We start from the raw sequence: 24,131 nt of genomic DNA, 5'->3' as shown, positions 1-24,131 counted from the left end.
GGTGAAGTGAAGGTTCCCAGGGAAGAAACAGGATTCATGCTGCCTAACTGGACATGTTCCAAAGTACTATTCTCTTGTAGCAATTCAGGAATGCTAATGACTAATAATGTCCACTGTGTACTGTCAACACTGAAAATGAGAGAGTTTGGGTTAAATATACTACGACCTAAACAAAGAAATTCTGCATCCTGCTGAGCTAACAGATATTCAGCTGGCCACTAAACTAGACAGATTATGAAATCTGAATGCTGGGAGGCCTTAAAAATGAGCTAGATTATTACACAGAACCATGGACATAGTTTGGTGGGAGCAGGGGGGTGTTGCCCCCCACCAAACTGCAAGCCTTGGCCAGGCGTGGAATTTGCCTCCCCAGCGCATAGCCTCAGTGGCCTGACTGGAGCTGCCCCGTCAAATATAGAAATCAAACTATGCCTATGGACAGCTGGGCTGCCCAATTATTACACAGAACATTCCTCTTTCATGGAAACTGGGTTGCTGGGTGGAACCTCTGAAATCCTCCACACTTCCAATGAAGTGTTGAAGTGGCAGCATCCTCAGTCTTGTAGGAAACTTATCTCCTTCCCTGAGAGAGATAGCTACACCTGCTTCTTATAGTATATGAAGACAGAAACAGAGGGTTGACCTGTGTTGTAAGTGAAGCTATGAAAGAAAGTCTTAACTCTAAAAGGCTATCCACTGCATTTATTCTGTAGTGTGGTCATATTCAGGCAACTCACTTATTACTGACATTTGGGGGAGGTGATGTGTCTTTAGGAAATAATCGTTTCTGATCCTTGCAGCATCCTGTCTCTGAACCCATGCCATTTCAGAAGGAGTTCTCTATCTTATATTCATACTACATACAGAATGATGGAGGAGCCTTTAAAAATATATGGTTTGAGACATTCCCTTTTAGGCCATGAGAAATATTGGAATCCTAACCCCCTAGTTGAAAGCACTGACTGTAGTATCTCTGAGTAACGTTTACATGTTTAAAGTTTGAGCTGATCGCAAGTAGCCTGTTGCTTGTAGTGTGTCAGCGAATCCACGAAAATTACAGAAGGGGTGAAAAGAAAATAGCCTTTGTCTGAATATGCTGTGGCTGTGTAACTTCACTGAAGTTAACCAAGTTCCACCAGTGTGAACCAGGTGTAAGGTAATGGGGAATCAGGCCAGGGCCCAATGAGGAATCACTTCCCTCTGTTGGTTTTAAAGTCAGGCCGGATATTCTGATCCTGCAGAGCTCACTGAGTCAATTGATTTACATGGTTGAAAAGAGTGGGGACAGACCTCATGTGCTAAGGGTGGAAGTCCTGATTGTGCCGTATGATACAGCCCCTTTTTACACCATTGGGTGGAGTCTGGCATGGCCCCACTGATGTGGGGCTGCCATGCTGTTACAGAATACCCCCATCATTGGGGGGCTCTTTGGCACAAGGGCTCTACACCGAGACCCTACAGGGGGAGGGAGGAGACATGCCGCAGCTCTTTTGTGCTGGCATAACTGCTGATGTAGGGCCATGTCACAGGGTAACTGGCCCACTGAAGGGGTCAGACACCCCCGCTACCTGTGACAGGCTCCGCTAAGGAGAATGAGCCAGCCCAGACCCACCTGAGGATCGTTAATTGCCTGAGTGGCTGGGAGACACTTAATTAGGTAAGGAGCAGCTGAGCCTAATAAAAGGCTTATGAGGACTCAGTCAGGAGGCCCCAGAATACGGAGAAAGCTCTGGAGGAGAGGGTCTTCTCAGGGGAGCTGTTTCAAGAGCTCACTAGAAAAGAGGATCTAGGAAAGGTACTCCTGGTCCCAAGAGAGCTACGAGGGGCAAAATCCTAGCAGGAGGCTCAGCCCCAGCAAAAGGACTTTACCGACAGAGGCAAGAGGGCCAGGTTGTTAGGGAACTACGCACTGCTCCAGAGAAGAGCTGCACAGCTGCAGAGTTCAGGGAAGGAACAGTTCCTGAGGGCAGGAGGCCTGACTCCAGAAGAGGGTCCTGGGTTGCAAAAGTCTTACACGTGAAAACCCTGGAGGGAGTAGAAAGGAGGACTCAGTTGGAGGCTGGCTGACTAAGAATACCTGAACCCTCCAGCTAGGATGCTGGATTGAAGGCTTGTTTGCATACCATGTTTGGTTGTTGATTACATAAGCAAGACCCTGAAGGGGCATTGTTCACTATCGACAAACCTCATTTAAGATACTGATAGTCCATAAGAGAAAACTGAGGCAGAGACACAACTGAGGTTCCACACCAGGCTGCAATGGGGTTCTCCAGCAGTGAGTGCCTGGCATTAATAGGTCATTGCAAGCTGGCACAATTTAGAGCAGTGGCTCTCAACCTTTCCAGACTATTGTACCCCTTTCAGGAGTCTGATTTGTCTTGCGTAGCCCAAGTTTCTCCTCACTATTTGCTTACAAAATCAGACATAAAAATACAAAAGTGTCACAGCACACTATTGCTGAAAAATTGCTTACTTTCTCATTTTTACCATATACTTATAAAATAAATCAATTGGAATATAAATATTGTACTTACATTTCAGTGTACAGTATATAAAGCAGTATAAACAAGTCATTGTATGAAATTTTAGTTTGTGCTGACTTCACTAGTGCTTTTATTTAGCCTGTTGTAAAACTAGGCAAATATCGAGATGAGCTGATGTATCCCCTGGAAGACCTCTGTGCACCCCCAGAGGTACACGTACGCCTGGTTGAGAATCACTGATTTAAAGCACCCACCAGGTTGTTCTGAGTTGTACCAGAGGCAAAGCGAGCTTCTAAAAAGAGTTAGGGAGGCTCAAATGTGAAGATTAGAGAATGGTGTATTCCAATGATGACTGATACTCAGATTCAGGACTCACCAAATGGGGTGGAAGTTGGAAAGAAAGAGCCCGGAATATGTGAACTGTAAGATAAAAAAGCTGGCACTTGCACTAACTTAATGACAGCACCTGGTGCATAAGATCCCAGAAGTGATTTAAAAATAGATGTGAAAAGAGGTCACAAACTCCATAAGGACAAGAAAAGAAATTAATGATACATCTTTCTTAAGCTGGCTGTGCTGGGAGGAGCTCTGCATACTTAATGCATAATACAGCATGGGCTGGGCTGAGGAAAGGAAGAGCACAGCCGTATGTGGGACAGAGGCGATAAGCTGTGGTGCTCTGGATTTTTTTCAGACCATTCATTATTGACATTGGCATTGTCCACCTAACTCTCTTCAAACCACAATTCAAAACCCAACCACTGTTCAAAACCCAAACAGGCTTTGAAAAAGCATCTTAGGAATTTGAATATTTAAAGGGAGATGGTCCAGCAAAGAAGGAATTGTCTCTTTTGTCAGTGAAGGGCATAAAACTAGCAATGGCAATTTTTGGGCTATGCACAACATCAGGTGAACACAGGGGCAGGTGGTGGGCCACTGGCGCTGCATCAACAACTGGCCTGGGGCCTTTTAGGCCATACTTACACTACATTAAATTGGTGCATCTGAAACCTGTCCTATCTTCAGGATAGGCATGCAGCCTGCAGAGAGCACTGGGCAGATTTCTAAAGGCATAAGGTGTATAACTAAATATGTAAAATATGCACATACAGGCTTAATTTGCTCTCACAATTATTAGGATTGTGGGCACAAGTCATGTAATTTTGCACATCTGAGTTCTTACAAATGTACTTCCCAGAAGTGCATCATTTGCACATATAATTACTCCATTTGCAAACCCAACAAGGGTAAATACACAGTTTGCCAGTACATTGCATACCTAATATCTTTGCAAATCTGTCTGCCAGAGTACTAACGCTGCATGGATGTTTGGATTAACATGGTGCATTGGGTTATAAATCTAATGAACTAAGACTGTGTCTGTGATCTTGTCTCCCTCTAGTGGATAATAGCAGCAACTGTAATAGCCTGCCATTTACAATTTAACAATAATAAATCCTGCTTAGCTGTCTACTCCAGTGGTTTTCAACCTGTGGTCCGTGAACCCTGGGGGTCCGCAGACTGTCTAAGATTTCCAAAGGGGTCCACACTTTCATTCTGATTTTTAGGGGTCGACACTTTCATTCTAATTTTTTAGGGGTCCACAAATGAAAAAAGGTGAAAACCATTGGTCTACTCTATTAGCCCAAGTGGTAGGGGCTTGTGTGTGTGGCATTGAATGTTCCAGGATCAGTACTCAGTAACAGCCATGGTATCTTCATACACATGGCCATGGTTTGTTCTGCTTGTCTCTCTGGTCTCTCTATTGAAGTTTATTGCAGCCATGGGTCAAACTGAGCAGGGCTGCCCTTTGATCTCCCCTGATCATACAGAATAGGTCCTCCACGTGCCCAGCAGGCACCACTGACCTTCACAGTGCTGTACGTACCTGTAGGTCAGTGAAGAAGTCAAGTTCCACGTGAAAAATCCATCAGCCTTAATTCCATTCAAATGCCACCCTGACAAAAGGGTTCTAGTCAGTGTAAATGGGAGTAGAGGAACGTGAAAGAGAAATGGATTCCCTTTTCTATTCAGCCACCTGGGATGCAGCCATGTTCAGGCCAGCCATAGCTTCAGCCCCTGCACTTGCCTGTCTAAAGAGTACAGAGTACAGACTCTCTGCCAATCTTGTGAAAATGCTGACAAATGTCACCTGACAATCTTCGCATGTGTTATTTTGCAGCAGGAGCTAGTACTGCAGCAACAACCCTGCTCTGCCTGGCCCCAGGGGCTTCACTAGTTACAGCAGTCACTTTGCAAGTCCAATGAGAAATGCTACCTCCTTATTTCTGGCAGCTATTTTTAGCAGCTTTTTGTTGGGTTTGAAGAAGAAAAAGCAGCACATTATTTGGTTAGAGCTGATTTGTGGCCTTTTCCTCTATCTAAGGTGGAGGGTCTTTTGTCAAATAGCATCTGAATTTGAATATTGAATGGAAACAAAAGAACCCCATGAGTTCATCTTCTAAACTGTATGAAAATATGCTGAAGTTGACACGTGTCAAAAAAAAAAGTTACGATTAATTAAACAAGCCCTGTTCTGCTTATATTTCACAGCCTGAGGGAAAGAGAGATTGTAACAGTAGGCTGGAGAGTTTCAGAAGGAAAGCGACTCTTCTCCATATCCGCTGTGTTTTATTTGAGAGGAGAGGAAAGGAAATGAGGCCAGAGCTGAGGCATACTCAGCGATGGGATAATAAAGCCCTTTCAGATTCACTCCAGTGTGTGTGAGAACCATCTGCTGGCTGTAACCCAAGCTGGAGCTGCCTCTTTTGTGTGAGGCTGGCCAACTTGTAAACCGTGTGTCTCTGCCAATGCTCCCAACCTGAGAATTCAATTGGAAAGATTATTGCTGAATCAAGGACAGTTGGAGAGAAACAGATGAATTTCTTCAAAGGACTGGCAGGAAAGTCAGCTGCTGAGTGCCCTGTGTACCGTGAAGCAGCAAACAGCAGGGGGAGAACTCTCAGGAACAGCCAGCCTGAGTTTGAAAGAGCAGAGCAATGAGAAAATTGTCACACTTGAGCTGTCCTGTGGCTGCTGTCAGTTTCAGAAGGAGGAAATGAGGGAGCTTTCAGAAATCTTTTGGTTCAGTCCTGCAGGTTTCAGAGCCACACTGCAAGTTCCAAAAAAAAACTTGTACTGAACCAGGAAACGGATGCATCTCAAAGTCTGCCGCAGTACCTGAGTTTGGAACCAAGAATAGATCGCCCAGGCCAACCCCCTGCCAGGGGTAGGTCTTCTGCTAAACTGTGTCCATGGGTGCTTCACAAGCCTGAGTTTGACTGCTCCAAGTGATGATTCTCCCCTGAGAGCAGCAGGACAGTGCATCCCTTCCTAAGTTTGGTATCTGTTGCACGTCTTCCCAAGAGCTGTCATTTGATCTGAACTATGGCAAAGGAAAGAATTTGTTCTCACTTAATCCACCTAACTTTCTGCCAGAAGAGCCCAGTGGTTTCCTTGCAGATGCCAGTGCAGCTTCCCAAGCTGCTGTTTAAGCACTGGAGCACATACAATACACCAAACTGACTTTTTGAAGGTCCTTATTTTAGCTAATCTAGCTCAATCCTTGCTGCAGATGTTTCTTCTCAGGCTTACTAACTTTCTAGACAGCTTTATTTTCCTCTCCTCTCCCCAAGCAGAAGCTGTGGCTTTGCTTGAGGCCGCATAGTACTTGTCTAGGCAGGAACTATTGTTTTGGCCCAGGATTATTGCCAGTGCCCATGGGGACAGAAAGGCTCTTGTGAAGTTCCCACCAACTAGCCTGACTCTGCAAACAACAAGCATGGTGCCTCACTATGGTGGGTAGCCACGCTGGCTTCTGTGGGATGTATCACCGGCAGCTCACGCATTCCGGGGCCTCGTGGGCACCCATGTAGTTACTCCGTTTGCCATTCCCCACCTCCAGTGGCAGTTGCCTTTTGACAAGGCAAGAGGGGGTGGCTGAAACCCAGGTGCAGCACCATCAGCCTAGGCTAGGGCTGCATGGAGCTGAAGCAGTCCCAGATTGCATGGAGTGGGTGGGGACAGTAGCCAGGAAGACCACAGCGGGAACAGGCAGTGACTGGGGACCCTGGATGGATTCCAGCTGTGGGAGAGAAGGCACCATGCAGGACACAGTGGCTGGGCGATCCTGGAAGAACACCCAGTAGGGGAACAATAGCTAAAGCAAGAGAGGTGGGGACGCTGATCTTTCCCCCCGCTCCCATCCCATGTGTCTCATCCGGAGAGGAGAGATCTCTGCACTGCAGGTTTTATAGCACAGGGCTGCTCACGGGCACCCTCAGCAATTTTTTCACATGGGGTGCCCAACGCATGGTGCCTCAAGGGATTCCGGCTCTAAGTTTCTCCAACAAAACTCCCACTCAGTGCAAGCAAACAAAATGGAATCACCCATGGAGCCCCATCACTCAGCCCTAGGCAAACCCCTCTCATGTCTGCCTCCCCCAGGCACCCTGCTGCCCCTTTCCTGGCCAGTTCCCCCATGTGGGCACTCACTCCAGCTTCCTGCACATGTAGCAAGGCTTGAAGCTGTCACTAAGCAAGCTCTGGGGGCAGAGCAGAGGGGATATGGGCTGCTGGAAGTGGGGTTAGGCCAGGCAGGCCCCTGGCGGGGAGAGCTGGCGCAGGAGCTGGTTCCCTGGTAGTGGTAAGGAGAAGCAGCACGGGCCACCCTACTGTCCTCTCAGGTTTGGCCCTGCAGCCCTCCGGGATGACAGGGCCAAATGTGACTGAGTGGCATTGTGACCTGGTGCATGGGGTCACAGTGCCCCATAGCTTTGGACCCATGGCCCCCCAATCATGACCTGAGTTGTGCTGTGACTCCCATGCACCGGGTCACAATGCTACTTGCTCCATTTTGGCCCTCCCACCCCCGCCAGCCACTCACTACTCCCAGTAGTAAGCACTGTGTCTGTGCAGGACTGGACCCAAAGGTGCCTTTTCCAGGGCTCCAGCTCACATTCAGTACATCTGTCCTGTTCCTCTGCTCCCAGCAGCACTAACTTGGGAAAGTGGTGTCTCAGAGCAGAGCAGACAGACTCCATCCTCAAGCAGAGCGGGGAGAAGAAAGCCCGGAAGAGAAGTGGGAGTATAGCATTGATTGGAAGCAGACTGCAGCCAGTAGTTACACCTTCCCCCAGAGGATAGCATGCTTCTCCGGGGAGGTGCCTCTCTCAGCTGAGGAATCAGTGATGCAGACTTCAACAGCTGAATCCAAAATAAAGCAAAAGCATCAGCATTGTCTGCAGTTAGTGCTGATTATAGATCATGCCATGTGAGGCTTGTCTGGAAATGCCACCTGGAATTATTGCACAACCAGGAGACACATGGTGAAAACTCTGAATTCCAGGAGACTTAGGGGGAAATTGACCCCTGAGCAGAGGGTTTCCCCCCAAGCTTAATGCAGATCTGTGGGCATTTTGCACTGGGCTGAATTTTGAAATTCAGCTCAGGACTGGATTTTCGGGTGCTCAGCACCCAGCAGCTCCCACTGTGACGCTTCTAGCCAGATTTTCCACAGCACCAGCACGCTGAGCTTTTTCAAAAATCTGACCCTTGATGTGTGAGTGGGCAATGTGCCCTCAGTTACTAATGTGGGGCTCGGGCTGGGCTATCATGCCAGCTCTTTCTGATTTCTTTGGGCAGGATTGCTACTCATAAGGGGAAATAAATATGTGCAGTGAGCTGAGGCTGGGCTTGTGGATAGCTAAGAAGAGTAATTGTGGCTGATTAAATAGTATATATGTGAGTCTAATGTCTCTTCCCCACCATCCTGCAGCCAAGCAGAGCCCCTCGCCAGCCCCTGTGTTAGTGTAAGTTAACTACCATTTTGCAAAGTTGATTTGTACTGATTTGAGACTGAGCATTAGTGAACATTTGACCCTTATTACAGATTTGTTTTAAGGACCCAATTTTAAGAAGCCGTGAAGTGTGTCACTAAGCAGGCGTGTCTCCCCCTGTGGGGATGTAACTACAGAGGACTCATAATTACACTTAGCATCCATGTGTAGCAGCTTCTGTGGGGAAAATGGGTCAAAAGCAGGGCCAATCATATGTATAAACAGACTAGGAACCTGTGGGACACAATTCAAGCCTTGTCTACAAGGGCTTTTTAGGCAGTTATGTAGCTGCACTGGCATAAGCCCCTAGTGTAAATGCAGCGCACCAGTATAAACTGTGATTTGCACCAGTGCAGTTTACACTGGTGTGCCCCACATCTGCACTGTAGGTTTGCACCCATGTAGCTACACCAATGGCTAAAACCCCAAAGCAGACAAGGCCATAGGTGCCTTGCAAATGGCATATCACACGCTTGGATCCCTAACAGCTCCTTTTTTTTTTTTTGGCTGCAGTGCTGTATCTTCCTCCCCCCACCCCCACCCCCCTTTTGAAGGTACACTGTGTAAAGCCTGCATATTCATCCTGGGATGCAGGATTAGTCTTCATGATCATTTCATACCCTTTGCTGAATGAAAACTACTCCGGGAACATGCTGGATGCTGCCAGGCTGCAAAAGCATTTGATACAGAATGCAAAATGTACTACTCCCACCCTTAGATGGGGTCACTGGGGGTCAGGAAAGATGCATATTCTGGGGGGAGGGGAGGCTTCTCAGTTTGGCATCCCTCATCTGAGCTCAATCACTTTGAAACCCCTCATGCCCCAAAGTACTATTATCTTTGTTTTGTTTTTTTAAAAGGGGGAAGGAGGAACCACTACTAGGCAATAAATTACAGACCACCCCAGATATTGCTCACCTTTAATCCTGCAGGGAAAGGGTGATGGGAAGCACCTGAACCAGGAGAGTTGATTTTTTTTTAATGCTAGATGATTAATTTATAGATAAAGAAATATTGTAATCACAGCTAATTACTCCAGCACTATTGGATGGGGAAAGGGGACTTTAAATGCATCATGTGTAACTACAGGTTTCAGAGTAGCAGCCGTGTTAGTCTGTATTCGCAAAAAGAAAAGGAGTACTGGTGGCACCTTAGAGACTAACAAATTTATTAGAGCATAAGCTTTCGTGAGCTACAGCTCACTTCATCGGATGCATTTGGTGGAAAAAACAGAGGAGAGATTTATATACACACACACAGAGAACATGAAAGTGATCACTCTCCTTACAGTGTGTATGATAAACCCATTGTTTCATGTTCTCTGTGTGTGTGTATATAAATCTCTCCTCTGTTTTTTCCACCAAATGCATCCGATGAAGTGAGCTGTAGCTCACGAAAGCTTATGCTCTAATAAATTTGTTAGTCTCTAAGGTGCCACCAGTACTCCTTTTCTTCATGTGTAACTAGACTACATGGAAATCAATGAGTTCTGAAAGGAAGAGGGGTCTTTGTAAGATAGCTATTTATTTCAAGCATACATTAAATCAGATTGTTAAATCAGCAGATTGCCTTCAAGTACTGAAATAATGATTTGCCTAAATCAATTTATTTTGCAGCTTGAATTTCAGTGGAATCCATCTGGCATCTGCCGGGCAGTTTAGTGACTTCCTGGGGAGCATGGGTCCTGCACAATTTGTTGGTCGTCAGACCTTGGCCACCACCTCCATGGGTAAGGAACAGAAAGGCAGAGATCAGTTTAAAATGCATACTGTATGTATCACTCCCACAAGCCACGCACTAACCTGCCCAGCACCTCTTTCCCCATGCCCCAGACCCTGTTCTCAGTTTGATAAAATGTGCTTGGCTGTTAGATTTTCTTGATTTGTGTCATCCTGTTCTAGTTAATGCTATGTAAGCTGCAGCATTACCTGTCCCTCTGACACACTTCAAATACGAAAGGCAAGCTCAAGCCAAAATGAGCATCCTCTAAATGCATCTTGGGCAGCTTCACATTTCTCCGATGTGCTGAAGCACACAAACGCTCTAAGGATTTTCTTGTGGTGCATCACAACTGCATTTTCCAAAGTGGCCTCTAATTCTGGGGAGATTAGAGACTAGATGGCATTAGCCTGAGTCTCCACATCTGGGGTTAGGAAACCATAAGAGATCATTTTTGGAAATGTGGGCTTGAATCGCCCCAGAGTTACCCGACTCTAACGCTATGATCAAGTAATGGAGGAGGGAAAGAGGCACTTTAGGCCAACATTTTTCTTGCAGTTGTTGCCAATGCATGACATGAGGATTTTTTGAAACAGTTTAACCATCAGACTTGTTATGTAAAAGCCTCCTTGCTATCTGATTCTCTTCAATCATTTCCGGTTTGTTATGTAGGAGATGTGGAAATTGGTTTACAGGAGCGAAATGGACAGCTAGAAGTGGATATCATTCAGGCACGAGGACTGACCCCCAAACCTGGCTCCAAAACCCTTCCAGGTAGCGTGTTTCAGCCTGTTTGAAGTGACTCAGAGCCCACTGCACCCCTTCCTCCTGGAGCACTTGAGGACAGGTAGAATATTGACTCTGCCTCGAACAGAGAATGCCTTGTCCAGCTGGGAGCACATACTGTATGTGCTTGCTTGAAAATACAGTTGGATAGAAAATCCTTTGCTGAAAACACTTCTTTTGTAATCATATTTGAGAAGTTTTATCCTGCCATTTCTAACATGAACCATTATGATTCTACCTTTTTGACCATACATTTTTCTTTCAGCTGCTTACATCAAGGCATATCTACTAGAAAATGGAGTGTGCATTGCAAAAAAGAAGACAAAAGTGGCTCGAAAATCATTAGACCCCCTGTACAACCAGGTGTTGCTGTTTGCGGAGAGCCCACAAGGCAAAGTATTACAGGTAAGAGCACCTCTGAGAAGAAGTGAGATGTCTTCCCCTCTCTGCACTCAGCCTCCACCAAAGCATACGGAGTTTAAGGAATCAGAGTAATTAACAATAATGGAAAATAGTTATGAATCAATAACTTATTGTACCAAATGCACTCAATCTGGATTTGATAAACATAGAGGAAAAATGTTGTCCTCCTATTCAGATGGGTTTTGATTTGAAACCCTGTTGGGTTACATTGGCATGTGGTTCTACTGATAAAATACCCATTTTTCTCCATTACCAGGTACAAAGAAGCTAAAGAATCATGGAATGCAGCTTGTTTTCATTGTTTATCTAGACTAAGAGTAATCTTCTAGATCCAGCTCTTGCTCAAATGTCTCGTCTGCATCTGCCTTTGTTCTTTGGCTGTGATACATTTACTGCCCCATTATGGACACTTCCAACCTTTCTCCTTAGTTTTAGGGGGTAGAAAAGGTTTTGTATTGTTAATTCACATCCAAATCTATTCAACACACAAAATCCTGGCTGTTGATTGGCTGGCAACGTTGGAGTAATTGGTCTTAAAGTTTCTACTGCTTATCTCTACTGAAGTGTGGAACATCGGTAGGGCCCTACCAAATTCACAATCCATTTTGGTCAATTTCACAGTTATAGGATTTTAAAAATCATAAATTTCATTATCTCAGATACTTAAATCTGAAATTTCATGGCGGTGTAACTGTAGGGGTCCTGATCCAACTCTGAAGGCAGCCGCACAGAAGTCAAGATGGCATGGAATGGTATTATTGCCACCCTTGCTTCTGCACTGCTGCTGCTGGAGGGGTGATGCCTTCAGAGCTGGGCACCTGGCCAGCAGCCATCACTCTCCAGCCTCCCAGCTCTGAAGGCAGCATAGAATTAAGGGTGGCAATACTGCGACCCCTCTACAATAACTTTGCAACACCTCACCCACCACCCTCTTTTGGGGCAGGACCCTAGTTTGAGAAACGCTGGTCTCTCCCGTAAAATCTGTATAGTATAGGGTAAAAGTACACAAAAGACCAGATTTCACAGTCTGTGACGCTGTGAATTTGGTAGGGCCCTAAACATTGGTTACCAACACATCCCTCATGCAGATTCATTCATCCTGATTAGTTCCCTATCAGTCAGTAGCAGCTTCCTCTGAACTCAAGTTGCAGACAATTAGATTGCATATGCAGCTATCTGCTTTTTAACTGGCTCATCCAAAGTCAGGTTTCTTCTGGACCTCTCATTTCAAATGCCTGTCCATTGTATTTATCACCCTGGTATCTAAGTGCCAAGCAAATTTATTTAGCACTACCCGCATCCAGTGATGAGCTGCCAAAATCTTAACAACGGGTTCCCTCCTCACCCCACGAGGAGGTCGTTGCCCACCCCCACCCCCCGGGACTCCTGCTCCATCCAACACCCCCGTGTTCCTTGATGCCCCACCCCCCATGCCTCATCCACCCCTGTCCCCTGACTGCCCCCAGAACCGGGCAGGAGGGTCTCGTGGGCCACCGTAGTGCCCCACCCCTAAGAGCCAGAGGGACCTGCCGGGGGGCGAGGTGGGGAGTCCCAGAGATGCTTACCTGGGGCAGCTCCCAGGAAGCATCCAACAGGTCCCTCTGGCTCCTAGGGGCAGAGGAGCGTAGCTGGTGGGGGAGCAGGGAGAGCGGCTGCTCCCCCACTGATCACATCAAAAGTGGCACCTTAGGCGCCAACTCCCTGGGTGCTCTGGGGCTGGAGCACGCATGGGGGAAATTTGGTGGGTGCAGAGCACCCACCAGCAGCTCCCCACCCTGCACCCGGCCCCAGCTCACCTCACCTCCGCTCCGCCTCTTCCCCTGAACCCACTGCCCCGCTCTGCTTCTCCGCGCCGCCCCCCCCCCCCCCGCTTCCCGCGAATCAGCTGTTTGGCAGGAAGCTGGGGAGGGCTGAGAAGCAGGCGGTTCCCCTGCACCCCCCCCCCATTACCTGCTGCGGCGCGGGCAGCCCTCCTTGTGCCTCCCGCCCCAGCTCACCTCCGCCTCCCTGGGCCTGAGTGGGAAGCCGCCGCCTGCTTCTCAGCCCCCCGGCTTCTGATTCGCGGGAAGCCGGGGCGGGGCGGAGAAGCAGAGTGGGGCGGCACATTCAGGGGAGGAGGCGGAGGCAGAGTGGAGGTGAGCTGGGGCCGGGGGTGGGGCTCTGCACCCACCAAATTTTCCCCTTGGGTGTTCCAGGGCTGGAGCACCCGTGGAGTCAGCGCGTAAGGCGCCACTTTTGGCCAGTTAAATTTAGAAGCCCTTTTAGAACCGGTTGTCCCTCGGTTCTAAAAGGGCTTCTAAATTTAACAACCGGTTCTAGCGAACCGGCTCCAGCTCCCCACTGCCCATATCTCTCTCTGCCTCCCCACAGTGCTAGGTTTCCCTGCTTCCTGTTCTCTCTCTGCTCCTTATCTCTTTCTCCCTTGTTTTCTCAATTTTGTTGTTGTTCTTATTTTCCATCATCCCAGCCATCGAACTCCCATGGGTACAATGTGTGTTACTGGGAAAATGTGTTAGCAAAAACGTGGGGCTTGCAGTTTGCTAGGAATATGATTGGGTTTTGCTCAACCTGTTTTCCTCTAGTAAAGAGGTCCACAGCTGGGACCCTGCTGCAGAGAACACTCGGCCCCCAAGGGCTCCAGAATTGCACCCTGAACTTCCCCATCCACATTGCTCCTCTGACATGCAGCATCCTGATGTCTCAGGGATGTTGGTCAGACCGCCATTCAGGTAGCTAGATCCAAGCCCAGGAAGAGTTTTGTAAATTATAAGGAATTTTAACTCTTTCCAGAAAGGAGAGGAAGCAAGTGGAGTATAAGGCAAATCTGTGGGATATGCTACTATCAGCTTTTGTTCTTTGGAGATGCATTGTCACATGCTGTACAAGGTACAGCTGTTCTGTGGCTTTCATGTTTGCACCCAAGTAGAGTGAGCTTCAACAGCTTACCCTGGATCACAGTGGCTGGGCACCTTCTCCTGGCCAGTGTAAGGTGGGAGGGTGTCCATGTCACTGTCACCATGAGAAGTGATGAGTCCAGCATAACCCAACACAGTGCAGGATCCTGATTATCGTAGACTGCATGTCCTCAACCTCCTCTTTAAATGTTAGTGTTTTTAAAAAAAACAACCAACCCACACCCACCAGATGCACATAAGAGATTCATGGCCATAGAGAACCAGCTGCTTCTGTGGAAAACATTCAGGAAGTATCCAACATTCTGTATGCTGATTTAAACTCCACACACCCCGTGTGTCTGACAAGATGGATGTTGGCCTTAGTTGGCAATCACTTCGCCAGTCAGTAATTCTTGATGATCGATGGCTGTGCAGGACAGCCCATGGCATGTGTCATTTAGAAACCTTGTGCCCAGCTACAACCATCAGTGCTGACTGGGGCACTGAAAACTATTTGCAAACAAAAAGTAACTAAACACAGGCAACAGAATGATGCCCTCTGAGATGTTTCACTTAGCTGGGGAATAGCCCAGGTAGCTGGCTCTTAGCATGAGAGTAGTACTCAGGGAATGACATACGCTGAGCTAGCAGGGTGGGATCCTTGGACAGAACTCAGTGGTTCTGCTATTCCCAAACCCACTCCACTTGAATTATGTAACTTAAAAAAAAAGGCAGCTTAATGTCTCATTGTAGCTTATTCAAAGAGAATAAAAATAGGGGCTGAATTCTATGCTAATTTTTACCCCAGCCAAACCACTGACTTCAGTGCGTCTAGCTTCTCTGAATTCTTGCTCTCTGAATAATAATTTGACTTAATTTGGCATGTATTTTCTCACCTCCCCATTACTGATACCTTACAGGTGAGGCAGCAGCTCTGCCCTGAGAAAGCTGCAATATTCTGCTAATACAGATACTATGGGAGGAAGCTGGAAGCTGCTAGGGATTAGCCAGATGGCACCATTCATCTTCAGTCATCATCATCATCACGCTCATCCTCTTCTCTGCAGAACCGAGGCCTCACTCTGAGGTCACTGATCGCCCTCTGTCTTGAACCAAATGGGACCGTTTTGATTGTGTACAAGCTTCCAGTTTGTTTGTTTGTTTCACTGCGATGGCCCTTGCTGCGCCTGTTGTATCATCCATTGTGTCGTAAGTGTGATTCCGCTTTCACCGCCGCCTGTGTCCTTGTCAGCCCTTTCTCATTAGGTCTCCCTTGTAGTCTTGGAGACTTTCTTCCCCCTGTCTATTCTCCTTTCTCTCCATGTAACTCCAAGCATGCATCTTGTATTGCAGAACTCGTTTACTAATCTGGCCCGTTCTCTGGGTGAGTAACCATGGGTCATCATCGTATGTTATGTTTCACAAGACCTGGATGCAAAGGCAAATATGGAGCTTGCTCTTGGTGCTGCTACTTAGTCCTCTGACACCTAGTGTCTAACCATGGTTTTCCAGTTCAGTGGACCCATTTCTGCCATCTCTCTCAGCAGGCCTCTTCTGTGACATTAAGTCTATTCAAATTCCACTGTAATGCTTGCACAAAAGATCACTTAAAATACTTAAATATTGATATAAACAAGTATATTGCCCCCTGAATTACAATGTGATGAAACTTGCACAAACATCTGATCCACGTACAAGATGTTTGCACAGGAGAGGCTTCTGAGAGAGCTTAAGTGCCTAGAATATTTGTATTTTTATAATTGTCACTTATTCCTTTATCTGTCACCCTTCCTTGCATTGTATAGTATCTTACTCCAGGAGTCATTCCACTGATTCCTATCAGAGTAGTCCTGGTATGATCAATGTGAGTAAGTGTATCAGAATCTGGCCCTTATTTTAGCAGATCCAAATGCATCTAAAACCACTAGACTTTCCCCCCGATTCTTCCACTCCTAAAAAAGGCTTAAATGACTCTCACACTTTGAAGGAGAAATGAGCATCTGGTCTCGTTCATGTGTGCAGCTTCAGGCTAATGCAAAACTAAAAGAAAAATAGAATATATGGGGCCAGATTGTTCCTCTAGATCCACACTTGATTTGCAGACCTCCTGTCTCTTCTCACTGTTACGGGGGGGTGGGGGGGTTAATTGAACTCTGGCTGAAAGATTCAGTTCTGAGAATGAATTCAGTATTTTTTAAAAATTCTTTTTTGCTGAGATTCTTGTTAATGGGATTGTGCTGATCAGCTGGCAGGATCTGGGCCTAACCAAACAAGGGTAGGTGGCAGGAAGTACTGGTATCCCCATTTTACAGATGGGGAAATAAGGCACAGAGAGACTTGATGTCCCTGTCCAATGTTGCAGGGTTTGTTACAAATTCTGCAGAATATTTAAACCCAAGACAAAATACACACACACTTGAGAGCGCTCACATTTTTTTTTCTCTGGGGGAAAACAAATCTTACAATCTTAAGCTTTGCAAAACCATATAAAACCATAAACTTGAGGCCTACTAGACGCAGTCGGTGATTTTGTAGCACAAGCCCAACACTTTTTCTAAAGTCTCTTACTTTATTTTGAGTGGGGTGTGGCAAGGTGTGGAGATTTAGGACTGTATTTTCCATGATGTAAAAACTGGATGTCTGATCCATAGCCCATAAAAGTCCAGGGGAGTCTTTGCATTTACTCGAGTGAGCTTTGGCTCTGGCTCAGTGTGAATATCTTTATTTTTTTCAAAAACTAAAGTATGAATCTCCCGGTGCTCTTTACTTGAGGACTAACTGTGCCCCCCCCCCTCATTTCCAAGGTGATAGTCTGGGGGAACTATGGACGCATGGAGCGCAAACACTTCATGGGAGTTGCCAGGGTTCTCTTGGAAGAACTGGATTTGACAACTTTAGCAATTGGCTGGTACAAGCTTTTCCCTACCTCCTCGATGGTTGATCCCACTACAGGTCCACTTCTGCGCCAGTCTTCACAGCTTTCCTTGGAGAGCACAGTGGGACCCTGCTGTGACAGGTCTTAATGAGCAAGGAAGGGGGGAACTGCTTCTGTTTTTTAAACATGCTGTCAAGGTTTTGTTTGCTGGAACTCTGACCTCAAGTGCATTGCATGTTCAATCAGTTCTTGAGGAGCTGGAAGAGTGACCTTAGACAGAAGACAAGGGGGAGGGCCGTATGCCCTCTCCATCCAAGTAGCAGGTGCCATGGGGCATGAGTCCTAGTTGTGAAATTATACATACACCTCTTGTTTCACTTCTCTGGCTGTCATTCATGCACCCCTGTTTCAGATCAGTATTAACCCTAAAAAATTGCAGCAATTTTTTTTTTGAGCAGGGGAAGATATTTTTCTTAATTTTGTTTTAGAAATTCATAAAATACAGGTTTTGTGGGATTTTTGGTTTTGTTTTGTTTTTTGGGTTTTTTTAGTGATGCCTGAAAGATTGGAAAGCAAACATCTGATCTGAAAAGAGCAGGAATGGACTGTTTAACAGGATTTTTGATTTTTATAAGATCTATCTCCTTAAAAATCATAAAAAGAAAAAGAAAAAAGGAACTACAACTGAGTCTTTAGAAAAAATTCCACATCAAAGAATCATGTTAGCTATAAAATGATTGTTGCCATGGTTTTAAACTGTGCCAAATTACCAGCAAGTGTCTTTAATACAGTACTTGGCTAACACTGCTGCTGAAGCATGTTCGATGGGAATACAAGTGGAGTATGCTTTGGTTAGACCGGACAGTTCTAATGGAGGAGGCGAGCTAACAAATTAGCTGCAATTCTGGTCACTGGAAATGTGAGTCAAACATCAGACTTGCAGTTTGAGATGTCATTTACTAGCACATTGTCAGATACGACGTTTCACAATTTACAAACCTCCTTAGTTTTTGCTGCTTATTCCTCCATCATGGTGGTTTCTAGCTTCTGCATTCTGTTCCTTCTTTCTGGGTACATATCTTGTAAAGTGCCACCTTCCTCTGCTAACATGCTATACTGTTGACTGACCTGAAATAATACCATTTTATTCTACTATAGGAAAGGAGATTTCCTTTCTTGACAGGGTGTAGCAAAGAGAAACCTCCGTTTGCCACCCAAGAAGGAATGCTAATGAGACATGCCCCTCCTCACTTTAAAAAAAAGTTGTGTTGCTTAATGCAATCCCATTAACACACAAGCATTGTCAAGTGAACCGAAAGAGAAGGATGCCTTCCCCAAAGTACAGGCACAGGAGAGTGGCTGGGGAAATCTAACAGACATAGTAGTCACAGCATGTATATTTTGTTGATTTAAGAACAGCAAAAAGGCACATCAGATGTTAATTGTAGAGCAAATCCTGTAGGTTAATGCAGTAAAGAGAAGTACTGTACTGTACATTCGACCAACTGCTAAGCAGAGAGCAGCTTTCTCAAACTGTACCATGTGCTAGATTAGTGGGGTATTTCTCTAGATCATTCAGGTGATTCAAAATCTTATGCTTGGAGACACCCATTCCCCAAAACTGTGGAGCATTTTTAGGAGTCTGGAGTATCTCAAAGAGTTCATGGCAGTTAAGCTTTTTCTACTAGGGGTTTTTCTCATAATTTTTAATGAAGACTTGACTGCTGTCTCAAAGTGGTTTGCTATTTTAGGTGCAAGGGAGTATTTTATTCTGTGATTTAAGAATCTGAGGTCCCATGTAATGTTTAGGAGCCAATGGATTCTTGACCTGTCACTGCAATGCACTGACAAAGCTTCTCCATGCACACCACAAATAAGTAAAAATAAAGCATCAAGTTGTATAAGATGGAGAACATAGCTGCTTATTGTTATATCTTATCTGAGGGACTTAAAATTATTCTGAAATAATTACAGAATAGTAGCAAAAATAATGGACCCAACAATATGCTTTGTAAACATTGATGTAATGTTCAAGGGAGGGAGAGTACATAAAGCTGAGAATTTTAAGAGTCTTAAAGTGGCAAAAGCTCCAACATTTCAGTCTGATCTCTTAATTTCCTTCGACAAATATGTCTCTAACCTCAGTCTAATTATTTTTTCTAACTGTATTAGGCAATTTCTATATATTAGCTAAAGAAAGTTTGTTGCATGCTGATCAAACTATGTGTTGGCTCTTTTTTTAAAAAAAGCACATTTACCGTAATTCAAGTCAACACCTTTTCCTCTTGGTATGTAATAAGTACTAGGCAATATTGTACAATATGTGTATGAACTAGATTAGATTAGGTAGATTTAGTGGTTTGTAGCACTGGATCTTTTAATAACTATGTCTTTAAAAGGACTATGGAAAAATATAAATACATTCCAAACCTGATAAATGAATGACAGGGGTTCTATCTTCAGTTACTTTGAAAATTTTATATGGGTATTTTGTTTGGATACTCTCTACCTGTATAACAAGTTAGTAACATTTTATCTGTGTCCAGTAAGAGGTATGCAATGTTTTTCCCAAATCTTTTTAATTGGGAGTGGGAGGAATTAAAAATGCCAAAAAGCATCTCAAGAAATCTCCTTTTGGGATTAGCAGTTGGAAAGCTTGATTCCTCCATGAATAGCAAATTCCACATTTTGGGGTCCCACCTCCTCCAAAAGCTCTCCAAGCTCAAATGTGATTAGTTTAGTTAAATATAGGACTATTCAACTCTATAGACGGTCTTGTTTGTGTTTTTAATCACATTAAAATGTCACTGTCAGGTTAAAACTTCTATTTTTAAAAATATATATTTTCTTTTCTCTGTTATTTTATTAACACCAGAAATTATTACAATTGAAAACCATGTTAACCATCTATTTTATGCTGTTTTACTTATCTTCTGCATTTCTCACAACTTGGATAGTGATAATGGACTAGTCAGTTTCATTGTTTCTTGTGCACTAGGGAAATGCTACAGGCAAAAAAATGTTTTTCACTGGGATTAAAATAAAACAAATCACAGAAACCCTTCTAATGGTTCACAATCAAAGAGCTTAAGGCCAGGGGAACCATTATGATCATCTACCTTTCTAGCAAAACCTCCTGCATGCCTTAAGTGGGATAATTTCACCCAGTACTTCCTGCACTGAGCTCAATAACATAGTTATAGAGAAAATCTTGTAACTAACTATTCTGTCTTGATATAAGGACTCCAAGTGATGGAGAGTTCAACAGGGTCTTACGCTTGGAAAAGTTGATTTTTGCAAAACCAAACTTTTTGCTCAGATTTAACCTGACAGTGTCTTTCTAAGATAACGTGATATGGTAGCTCTAACTTCTGCCCTGGTCACTTTGAGTTTGTTAAAGTAGCAGTTTACTAGAGCATTTACAAGTTTACTAGAGCGGCTAGCATCTGAAACCTGAACAAAGGTTGACTTGTAAAAGACAAAACAATTGTTTTGTGTCTTAAATCTAGATGTTAATTATGTTTTGTTTTTAAGCAAAGGAATTGATAATGTTTTTGATCTGTTTCAGAGTAGCAGCTGTGTTAGTCTGTATTCGCAAAAAGAAAAGGGGTACTCCTTTTCTGTTTTTGATCTGTGAGTAAAGATAAGGGGTGGGTATGGGGACAGATTGTTGTGTGCTCAGCACAGGGCTAATTCTCCATTTCTTAGCTACCTTAGCGTTCATGGGAGGTTCAATTGCAAAAGGAACAGGGGATCAATCCCTGGATGTTACCTTGTTTGTTATCTATCCTTTTGCTTTAAGGAAGTGATGATGGTTACATCACTAAGGGCACAATGACCTTTTCCCAATGCCATGAATAAGGAGAGCAGAATATTGGAATTGAGACCTATTGTACAGATTTCCCGTTTGTAGTGTGAACACACTGAAGTTGTGACTATGTGATCAGTCCTGACTTCTTCAGGCCAAAGTGTGATTTTTCCAATCTCCTGGAATTGTTTTCTCCTTGCCCTAACCCAGCTGGCATGATATAGAGACAAAACAAGGTGCTGATCATGTAGTTGAATCCATTGATTCAGATTCTAGCACCTCCAAACATAAGGGTTTGTCTGTGTGGATCCAGTTGCAGGATCAGGGCTAAACAAAATTTTGGGCCACCCAACCTATGCATCCCAACTTCTTGGCAACGGATTTTTGAAGAAAAATCACAGAATTCTTTGTTTGAGTGACTATATATGTGTGTGTGTGTGTGTGTGTGTATATATATATATATTTAATGTTCTTAATTACTGGATCCTTTATCAAGGTACTGTTTAAAAACTGTAAAAATTTCTGGAGTCAGAATGTCACAAGTTCGTATAAAGGAACTATTTATAATGTTGAAGCAATTAGCAGAATCTCGACCTAAGCATGTTTGGTAATGTGTGGACAGCAAGACAACTTTTTATGAAATTCATTTGAAGTTAGTTTATTATACACTGTTATTAATATTTTAAAACAGGAGAACTATTTTTTCTTTAATGATTTTTAACCAACATAATTTAGCATTTTCAAAAATGTTTTATGCTCTTGGTATGAAGTTTACTCATTCTTTTAATTCATATGTTCTATGTTATATTTTATCAACTTAAAAAAAAAGCGCATATGTAAATAATTACCAGGAAAGAGTCCTATAGAACATTCTGTAAACTGATCATTAAATTGTTAGAAATATGTTACTGTTCATAAAGTCTCAGCTGCTATCCAAGCCTTTGTTGAAGAAATTGATGTTGTATTTTCAAAATGAAAACTACTTAGCTAGTTTTGTCATAACCCTGTATTCTGTATAAAAATATTTTATAAAGAGAGTCTAAATAGGCTAACAAGCAATAATATATTCCATTTAATGTGCACAGATTGTGACATGCAGGATGTAGTATATAGTGATAACAGTAGATAATTGTCTTCATTATTAATTACATCACTTCTGAAAAGATCCATATTAATTTAGAATATATGGTTAATAAAAATGAAGATGGGCCTATTGCCATGTGAGAAACGTTCATTACAATATAGACAGACTCTGGGTAAACAAATTTGCTCATTGACAAAAGATCTTTGCTGAAGAATGAAACACAGCTGTAGGTGACTTCATACTACAGTTTTTAAAACACTTTGAGTATAAACTTTATGAATATTTCAGTCTCCCTGATTTTCTTGGACTATTTGGAATTTGTAACTTGATGAGAATGTTTTTCTACTGCCACTGCAGCCCCCACCACTGCACAGAGCTTTTCATTCTGGGGTTATGCCAACTCTGCTCTCTAGCTGCCTGTTTCATTTAGAATATCACAGGCAAAATAAAGGGAGATTTTTCTGAGTAGTGTATTGAGCTGTTCATTGAAGGCTCTGGGGGGAGGAGGTAGAAGGGTGTTGTCCCTTAAAAATTCCACCCAAGATGGAGAGAGAAGGGTTGATTTAATGACTTTCCAAGCTCTCAGGAACAGGATCTACTAGATTTTAAGAATGTTTTAACTTTAAACTCAAGATATAATGCATCAGATAAAATTTAGACCTCAAAAGAGAATCTAAGCTCAATCCATGTAGATTTCACAGGCCATTGGGTACTTCATGAAGAAATCCCCACGTTGATTTAAAAATCGCCAAGCTGCTGCCGAGGTAGACTGCAGAATCTGACAGAATAATACCGGGACCTCTAACCACTAGTGGAACATTAACTAGCTATTGGGCAGTGTCTGGAAGATGTAAAGAGCTTTGTAAATGCAAAGTACCATGGTTATATTGTTCAAAAGATGCACATATTATAGCAGCTATGCTTAAAAAGATGAAGGGCCAAATGCAGACAAATGGTAAGCAGGTAAAGTGGAGTTGAATCCACTTGCACCAGGGCTGAATTTGGGCCAGACACGAAAGGGGTTTATTGAAATAGTCAATATTTACACACAAAGTATACGCATGCTAACTGGGAAAATAACATCCAGGAGAGAATTCCTTGTAGCTTTAGTTTCATTTAATGCAGGATAGCTGCTGAAAATAAGGGGGAGACAGAGAGCAGACAACACTCTACAGAGCACCGGCAAATACAGTTTGTTCATCCCTTTGTGACTTACCATATCTAGAAATGACAGGTTTCAGAGTAACAGCCGTGTTAGTCTGTATTCGCAAAAAGAAAAGGAGTACTTGTGGCACCTTAGAGACTAACAAATGTATTAGTCTCTAAAGTGCCACAAGTACTCCTTTTCTTTTTGCATATCTAGAAATGCAGCCAAAGCTACAATATTGTAACAGTTGGACTTTGCATTTAAGTAGTATGCTGTGCACAATGTGTGGCTGTGAAATGGGCTCACCAGTGAGAGAAGGGTTTATCTGTTGTAGGTCAGGTCCTGGGATCTTGTATAGGATTCAAGGGCCAGCCCCACGCTGGGGACGAAGTCCACCCACCATGCAGTGAGCAGCAGCCTATCAAAGGGACCAATCCTGCAGTCTTTACTCAGGCGACATCCCCCCTGTAGCCAAGCTCTGTTGGCTCAGTAAAGGGCTCTAGGGGCCATAGTCGTAAAGGCATTTGGGTGCCTGAAGAATGAGAGAGACACCTAATGTCTAACTCCCATCAGTGCTTAATAGAGTCATTTTAGGCACCTAAAAACTTTTAAAAATTGGCCCAAGGTGGTTACATTGCTGATCTACCAAAACCCAGTTTCCTGTTTCACTGAATCATTCTAAAACCAAATGTTGTTTTGAAATATTTAGAGGATGGAAACAGAGCGCATTGTACGGGGGGGAATCCAGGCCAGAGAACATGAAAAGATCGTTGCTGTTAGCTAGCTCCTGACCCCCATGAAACCACTGACCATTTCTAATGCCCCAATGGCAGAATTACAGGGGAGAAATAGCCAGCAAGCTAGTTAAAATGTGTAGCCCTGGCCGCCTCCTCCCAGTAGGGACTGCTATTACCCCATAGCGGGCTGAGAATGCAAGGCTGCAGGGCACCTTCATCCTTGGGATCAAAGATGGAGACAGCTTCTTGCAAAACGGTTTCAAATTAAAAAGCATCGAGGGATGCACTGCCCCATGGGTGAGTGAACTGGAGCCAACTGCAGCACCCCCACGGCAGGT

The 24,131-nt window shown here is 44.2% G+C and overlaps 1 protein-coding gene across 2 annotated transcripts in view; it reads left to right on the top strand.

Annotated features, from left to right (window-relative positions):
* RIMS4 (regulating synaptic membrane exocytosis 4) overlaps positions 1-23,211 on the top strand; it is a 90,494-nt gene extending 67,283 nt beyond the window's left edge. Inside the window, exons 3-6 of one of the 2 annotated variants that reach the window (XM_038369818.1) lie at positions 9,937-10,049; positions 10,712-10,813; positions 11,091-11,230; positions 16,947-23,211. In XM_038369818.1, coding sequence (XP_038225746.1) covers positions 9,937-10,049; positions 10,712-10,813; positions 11,091-11,230; positions 16,947-17,165 — 574 coding nt within the window. In that variant the 3' untranslated portion in view covers positions 17,166-23,211. Of the gene's footprint in view, positions 1-9,936; positions 10,050-10,711; positions 10,814-11,090; positions 11,231-15,062 lie in introns of both variants that reach the window. The other variant, XM_038369819.2, reaches the window with a different exon arrangement.
* Positions 23,212-24,131: the final 920 nt, after the last annotated feature.

Source organism: Dermochelys coriacea, chromosome 13 (assembly GCF_009764565.3).
Source record: "Dermochelys coriacea isolate rDerCor1 chromosome 13, rDerCor1.pri.v4, whole genome shotgun sequence".
NCBI classification, from domain to species: domain Eukaryota; kingdom Metazoa; phylum Chordata; order Testudines; family Dermochelyidae; genus Dermochelys; species Dermochelys coriacea.
Note: the sequence above shows the minus strand (reverse complement) of the source record. Positions and strands in the feature narration are given on the sequence as shown.